General features: G+C 35.6%; 1 protein-coding gene across 1 annotated transcript; it reads left to right on the plus strand.

Moving 5' to 3' along the window:
• Nucleotides 1-3211: 3211 nt before the first annotated feature.
• LOC306871620 (glial cell line-derived neurotrophic factor-like) lies at nt 3212-5027 on the plus strand (the record flags this gene model as incomplete). Its single annotated transcript, XM_079419685.1, has 2 exons — nt 3212-3365; nt 4606-5027. The coding sequence occupies 2 exons, from the start codon at nt 3212-3214 to the stop codon at nt 5025-5027; spliced, it is 576 nt and encodes a 191-aa protein (XP_079275811.1).
• Nucleotides 5028-8100: the final 3073 nt, after the last annotated feature.

The raw sequence follows: 8100 nt of genomic DNA on the forward strand, positions 1-8100 counted from the left end.
GACATGGAATGTAGTAATTCCATAATTAATAGATAGCCTATAATTAAATTCTACTGTGTTTCACAGGCTTTTAGGCTAGGTTTAAAACAAATAAAAGTGCACTTTTAGGTAAACAAGGCAACATGTGCACTAGGTTGAAAAACAAAGTTCCTTATGGGCCTGTCTGTATAAAGATTTAAATGTAAAAGGCACGAGAGTTTCTGTCAGAGGTAAGTTTTCATTGAAAATATTTGTGAAAAGTAAGCTGTATGCTGAGTTTAAATGTGTTTGCACTTGCTTGAGCTATTTAGTAGTCTATACAAATCTAGACGCCAAACCCATTTACTTGTTGGAATTCATAAACTGTCAGATTCAAAGCAATCTTTATCTTTTCTTTCATAAAAAATGAATGTTTGCGTCAAAAAGTCATCACTGCATTATCTGCATTGTTTTCTCTTCTAATAGGCTAATCAAAGGAGATCTGAATTAAGTTTGATGATTAACCAGTCTAATTAGTGACAACATTCATTCAGAGCAATTAGACTACATAGATTAACCAGTCTAATAGATTTGAATTCATAGCAAATTGGAATGAAATGGGATACAAATTCCCCCAAATTAAATCAAGACGAGTCCTAACACACACACACACACACACACACACACACACACACAGAGAGAGTACATAGCCTACACTAACTCTGATATTGATTCATCACTACCCCAAACTCTGCTGGAGTGATATTACATAATTATATTATATTATATTAAACAATATTAACTGGGAAGAGGTTGCATGGTGAAACTGCTAGTTGTTATAGAGTGGCCTCTAGAGCTTTAGATTGGTGATAACAACAGATATGTAATAAGTAAATGGTAAAATAAGTGAAGTCGTGCACTTCAGATTGTTGACCGGTAGAGGACAGTGCAACAGTGCAGTTTCAGATTCATGTTGAAAATGCTCTATTTATTTCTCTAATACTGTTCCAAACGTTCCTTTGGATGACAATCGATAATTTTTTAATTAATTTGAATAGCAAATATGAGAAATCACATCCTCATCTGACACAAGCACACTTTACATCACATGTATTCCTTATAATGGAATGGTCCAGAGATTCAGTTTGGACCTGGAACCTGACCTGATAAACATTTCTGATTAAAAATCAAATAAAATACAAAGAAAAATGGTCTGACCAAATCCAAAATTTGATTTCTTCAGGATTTTAACATTATTTTAAATTCTCTTATATCTACAATGTCTTAAAAAAAACATTTAGCCATAATTGCTGGGGTATATTTATAGCAATAGCCAAAAATACATAGTATGGGTCAAAATTATAGATTTTTCTTTTATGCCAAAAATCATTAGGATATTCAGTAAAGATCGTGTTCCATGAAGATATTCTGTAAATTTCCTACCATAAATATACCAAAACTTAATTTTTGATTAGTAATATGCATTGCTAAGAACTTCATTTGAACAACTTTAAAGGCGATTTTCTTAGTATTTAGATTTTTTTGCACCCTCAGATTCCAGATTTTCAAATAGTTGTATCTCCGCCAAATATTGTCCTATCCTAACAAACCATACATCAATGGAAAGATTATTTATACAGCTTTCAGATGACGTATAAACGTATAAATCTCAATTTTAAAAAATTGACCCTTATGACTGGTTTTGTGGTTTAGGTAGGCTCAGTAAATGTTACAGTTCAGATTAAACAAGATTGATTCAAATAATACAGCTTTTATAAATTAACGTCTGTTGTAGACCAAATTTGAATTCAGATGTAAAATATATAGTCTTTAAAAGTTATTTTCAAATATTTTAAAATGATCCTAAACATTTTTTCTTCAAATGTATTTTGTCAAATGAAGCCCTGACCTGTAGAGGGAGTGTTTGGCATTCATATGAGCTGGAAATCCATTCAGCAGCAGGTTATCATTTTACTATTAATCTTTTTTTTTTGAAAAACCGCAAATGGTAACACAGTTGCTTCATCATGGATATACAGGTAGGCCTATTGCAGTTTTCAGCACGAAAGACAAGACGAACGGTAACTTCAATACTAAAATAATATATATGAGAGAAGGACATGTTCCTCACAAAGATATGGCATATTTTTTCACGTTTAAATAACATGCAGGTGTAGGTTTGCTTTGTTCACGAGGTCACGTGTTTTAATCGCAGCTGATGCAGGAAAGAACTGGACTCACTCTGGACCTGAATTAACAATCAATCAGATTACCAGCCATAAACTACTAATCTAATCATAGAAGTGGATTTGTTGGAAGAATTCAACATTTTGGATCATATTTGTGCGTGTAAACTGCCGTCACAAACAGGCTGACAAAAGAACAGTAGAGTCAGATGAAAGGAAATATAATATACACAATTTTTATTTGATAAATGTTTTCGGAAAGCACCTGTAGCTGTGATCATCAGTGCTGATGGCCGGATATACAGAGCTGAGCTCAGGTGAGTGTGACCATCTTTTGCACTTTTTTTTATTTTTACAGAATCAATAATAGCCTAATCATTATTGCAAATATTTTTTTTTTGTCAGCACGAGTTGTGGTTATTTTTAAAAGTTATATTTTTAAATTATATTTGGGCTATAGGTTATTCTACTACTACTACTGATAATGATATTACGTTGGTTTATTATTATAACAGAATTTAGAAAGTGCATTTTTTCACAATAGCAAGTGGCTATTATATTTTTTTTAGAAACTAAACATTACTTTTAAAATGTTTTAACAAAATAGTAGGCTAATAATTCTATATGAAGTTGGTTAATATTATTATTACAGTTATTATTATGATTATTATTATTTTTCATAGTAGCAAATGGCTAGATGTACTTTTAAACTGTTCTGGGCTATATAATAATAATAATGCTATATTAAGCTAAATATGTATTATTATTATTATCAAATGTAATGTATAAAGTGTGTTTTTCACAATAGCCCATTTTTATTATCACAAATATAATTCAGAAAGGCTAGTTTGTTTTTTTGTTTCTTAAACTGTTCTGGGTCTGTATATATTAACTTAAATATTTGTTGTTGTTGCTATTATTACAGATGTAATTTATAAAGTGCTTTTTTCACAGTAGCCTGATGGAGAAATTAAGAGAGAGAGAAAAAACCTAATTAGAGACTAAGAAAAGCGTGTAATTTTCCTGAATGTTTTGGCACAGGCTCTGTGAGCTGAGGAGAGAGTAAGATGAAGGTCTGGGGTGTGATGCTGGCGTGTGCCCTGATGCTGAGCTGCGTGTCCTCCGTCTCGAACCCAACCGGACCACAGGACCTACAGAGAAAACCATATCATCTGCCTGATGCTCGTACCAGCAAACATCTGCAGCCAAGAAGTCACTCAGGTCAGGAGAAGCCATTCGATTCTTACTATTAAATATATAAAAGTCACATGAATACACACACAGGTGTGATAAAGCGTATTTCGGGACACACCTGATACTGTTGTGATGGTTAAGTAAAGACGTTTCAGATGACCCATTGTACCTGGGAGAGACACTAGACACACACACTACTCTAGTTCTATCAGCTTACAAACTGAGCTTACAACTCCATTTGAACCTGTATTATATCTGGTATCTGTGGACAAAAGCAGTATTGTTGCTCAAAGCTGTCAGAATAATGCAAACTCTATCATGGCTCTTTGATCACTTTACTCGTCCTGTCATAAAGGCACATCAAAACACTACCACCTTTACATTCTGTCAAAACACAATGTACAACGCACTTGAAAGGGTCATCTCAGCAGTCTGTGTTCTCCTTGAGATCCACTAGCCTATTTTAGTTTCAGTTTTCATCATTTTGTTATGTGCTTTTTGTCAATTATTTGTTTATATATAGCTATTTTTATTTGTAAGTAATTAGTTGTTTTGTCAATTTTATTTTTTTCAATACTCTTTAGCTTTTATTTATTTTTTGATTTCAGTTTTACTTTTGTTGTGCTTTTGTCATTTTTATTATTTTATATATTTTTATTTCACTTTCTAGTACATTTGTTACATGCTTTTGTCAATTTTATTTTTTCAATATTTCTATTTAGCTTTAATTTTTTAGTTTTAGTCATTTTTGTGCTTTTGTCATTTTTATTAGTTTTTTATTTATATATTTAAGCTTTAATTTACTTTTTATTTTAGATTTAGTAATTTTTTAAAATTTTTATTATAATTTTTAATTTTCTATTTAGCTTTATTTTGATTTCAGTTTTAGTTTAATTTAGTCCTTCAACTTCAACTTTTTTTAATTTCAGTTTATGTGTTCAGTTTATGTTTTTCATCATATTTATATTTCATAACATTTTTCAATAAATGGCTTTTTGTTCTGGAGAGGAAGTTTACACCTCAGAAAGTGAGAAAAAAAATGTTTTCATTAGATCAAATTGTTTTCATATAAAAGATGAACGAAATATTATTTTTTCCCCATGATGTGACCCCTTCAAAACATATATATATGTACAGAGTATCACCTTTCCATATAAAACTACCTTAGTAGATTCAGAGGCTTTTGTAGCTTATTTTAGCATATTGCTTAAAATGAGATTGTATCTGTAATGCAAATGCAGGAACATCTCTTTCCTCTGTCATCCAGACAGCTTTCCCACACCACACTCAGCTTTCACCCACAGATCCAAGACATCTCCAAAACGGAGAAGTTTCCTTCGTAAAAAGATGGACAGAAAGAGACCGAGTCGTGACGAGAGAGAGAAGGGCAAAGGAAGAGCGTGTGCACTGAGACAAGTCCAGCTGAAAGTGTCTGATCTGGGTCTGGGCTACCGGAGTCAGGAGGAGCTGATATTCAGCTACTGCAGCGGCGTGTGTATGAACTCCCTCACAAACTACGACAAAATCCTCACCGGCCTCGCCGGCAACGGCAAAAACATTCTGTGCAGCTCTCCTCCCACCACCTGCTGCCGACCTGTCGAATACGACGACGACCTGTCCTTTCTGGATGACAACCTCATATACCACACCATGAAGAGGCACTCGGCACGGAAATGTGGCTGTGTCTAAGCAACTGTGATAGACAATGACACCAGATGGGAAAATCAATAGAAACTATTTCAGGTTATTACATGTGTGAGCATAGCTCGGTCGAGGGAATCATCATGATTGCATTTCTCTGAGAAGATACAGGATAAGGAATTGCAAGAATAGTGTTGCAAGATGTTCAAAAACTGGTACATACACTCTTAGAAAAACATAGCTGTAACTGGGGCGCTACCCTGAGATACAAAAGCTAAAAGATGGGAATACGTACACTTTAGCTACTAATATGTATTATTTAGGGGTAAATAAGGTCACTTAAAATACCACCCCAGTGACAGCTTTGTACGCTTTTTCTTACATCATAGGAACGCACATCTTAAACAGCAAGACAGGATATTTTGTGTGATGTGCATTTTTATAAGTTCTTATGGTGTCTTTTTGACAACCTCCACTAGTTAGGGATAATAAGAGAATTTTCTCTGATTCTTATGTTCATTGCTAAACACAAAACCAAAAACAAATTAATTCATCCCTATTTATATATTTAAATATCTATTTATATGCCCCCCCCCCCCCCCAGCCCCAAGTAATTTTTTCTTTGTCTAATAAAAATGACCAATCTTCCATATGTCAGCACATTAAAAAATCTATTCCAAAAGATTCATGCACTATATTCAAGACTTCTGAAGCTTTTCATGATGAACAGACCAACATGTCTTTATAAAGTGAAAATCTTCCTATCTGTTGTAGTACTTGAAGCCACCATGAAAAGAAAATTCAATCAATTTTCTAAATGCATATTATAGATCTCATTGTGATTCATTCATTTGTACATTTTTTATTATTTTTCCGTCCGAACATTTAATCAAAATGTCTTCATTCCTGATGTATGCAGGAATCCTCCAATCATTTAGTCTGCTTAAACGTTTGAATGCGCGTTTGAATGCCACGCCCACATCCCAACATCCAATCAACAACCGAAAGACAGAATCAAGTCCCCGCCCTACTTTTCTTTTTCATAATTTGTTCCATTCTGATGTACATCACAATAAAGAAGAAAAGTTGCTAGTTGAGTTTTATCGCAACTTTAAATCTCATTAACCAGAAATGAAAATATTGGCACTCATGCCTTGTTGCAACTCAGGCTCGCTGGAAATACGTCTGCCTACATTTCTGCAAAACATGAAACACGTTGCTCTGGTTACATTTTGCTGAATTTGTCAGATGACACGTCTACAGGAGGCGCCATAAGCTGTATAATTTTTTCTCAACTGCAGATATGGTTTTCGCAGTGCTGTCCCGGGTGAGCTACCGAGCGAGTTTACTTTATCAGTAAAGCCATATTGAGAAGAACATGTGAGATGTTAAAATGTATGTAAAAGTGTTTTGAGGACATGACAGTATTGTCCAAGGAACCACTTGAAAAATTAAGCCTTTATTTATCGATAATCTGCCCCTGTAATCATAATTTGTGTGAAAAGGAACAAAAGTCGTTGGTGTTTTGCTGCCTCTAGTGTTCATTTCACCTGGAAACTGCAGTGAAATGTATGTATCATGTATTTCTAATAAGCCTGGGTTGCCCTTATATTATTAATTTATCTATATCTTATCTTAGCAACTTTTCTGCTCGCGGATTTTGAATGAAAATTAGCAAATGGTAACTTCCCAAAATGCCAAACTGCCCCATCTTTATTTAGATGGGTATTTATGAGTCACTAGTTGAACTAACTTGCTTTACTACTGTTTCATGTGATGCTCTAAAACTTACTGTATTATTGGCAAAGTTACCAGTTACCTCTCAGCATTGTATTTGTCTGTTTTGTACAGCAAGTGAAAGTGAATGTTATTTTTATATAATTTATATAATTTTATTTTGTTTACCTAGAACAGATGCTTTGGTATTTTTATATTTGTAATTACATTTACATTTACATTTAGTCATTTGGCAGACGCTTTTATCCAAAGCGACTTACAATTGGGGAATACAAAAAGCGATTCATCTTGAAGAGGCAGTCAGACAGAGGAAGTGCTCGTAACACCAAGTCTCAGTCATTGTTCAAATAAGTACAAACTAGTAGGTGGAGAGAAAGATAGAGGGAAAGTTTTTTTTTTTTTTTTTTTTTTTTTTTTTTTTAAGTTTAGGATGAAGTCAAGTACTGCCGAAAGAGATGAGTTTTCAGTTGTTGCTTGAAGGTTGCCAGAGATCCGGCGTTCCGGATAGGGGTGGGAAGATTATTCCACCAGCCAGGAATGGTGAACGAGAATGTTCTGGAGAGTGATTTTGAGCCTCTCTGTGATGGTACCACAAGGCGTCGCTCACTAGCAGATCTCAAACTTCTGGAGGGGATGTAGGTTCGTAATAGTGAGTGGAAGTAGGAGGGTGCAGAGCCTGTGGTAGATCTGTACGCAAGCATCAGTGTCTTGAACTGGATGCGAGCTGCCACTGGTAGCCAGTGCAAGGAGATGAAGAGTGGTGTAACATGCGCTCTTTTGGGCTCGTTGAAGATCAGTCGTGCCGCTGCATTCTGAATCATTTGTAGAGGTTTGATTGCGTTTGATGGCAGACCAGCCAGAAGAGCATTGCAGTAGTCCAGTCTAGAAACAACCAGGGCCTGGACAAGAAGTTGCGCAGCATGCTCTGTCAGAAAGGGCCTGATCTTTCTGATGTTGTGTAGTGCAAACCTGCAGGAACGAGCAGTCTTTGCAATGTGCTCTTTGAAGGTCAGCTGGTCATCAAAGATTACACCAAGATTTCTGACCGAAGTTGATGGGGTAATCATTGATGAGCCGAACTGAATCGTGAAGTCATGCCGTAGAGTCGGAGTGGCAGGGAAGACCAGAAGTTCCGTCTTTGCCAGGTTGAGCTGTAGGTGATGTTCTTTCATCCATGCCGAGATGTCCGCCAGGCAGCCTGAGATCCGTGCAGCTACCGTTGGGTCATCTGGTTGAAAAGAGAGATAGAGCTGCGTGTCATCGGCATAGCAGTGATAGGAGAAGCCATGTGCATGTATGATGGGACCCAGCGATGTAGTGTACGTGGAGAAGAGGAGGGGTCCAAGAACCGATCCCTGAGGAACTCCAGTGATCAGTTGATGTG

This window comes from Barbus barbus, assembly GCF_936440315.1.
Source record: "Barbus barbus genome assembly, chromosome: 6".
Lineage (NCBI taxonomy): Eukaryota > Metazoa > Chordata > Actinopteri > Cypriniformes > Cyprinidae > Barbus > Barbus barbus.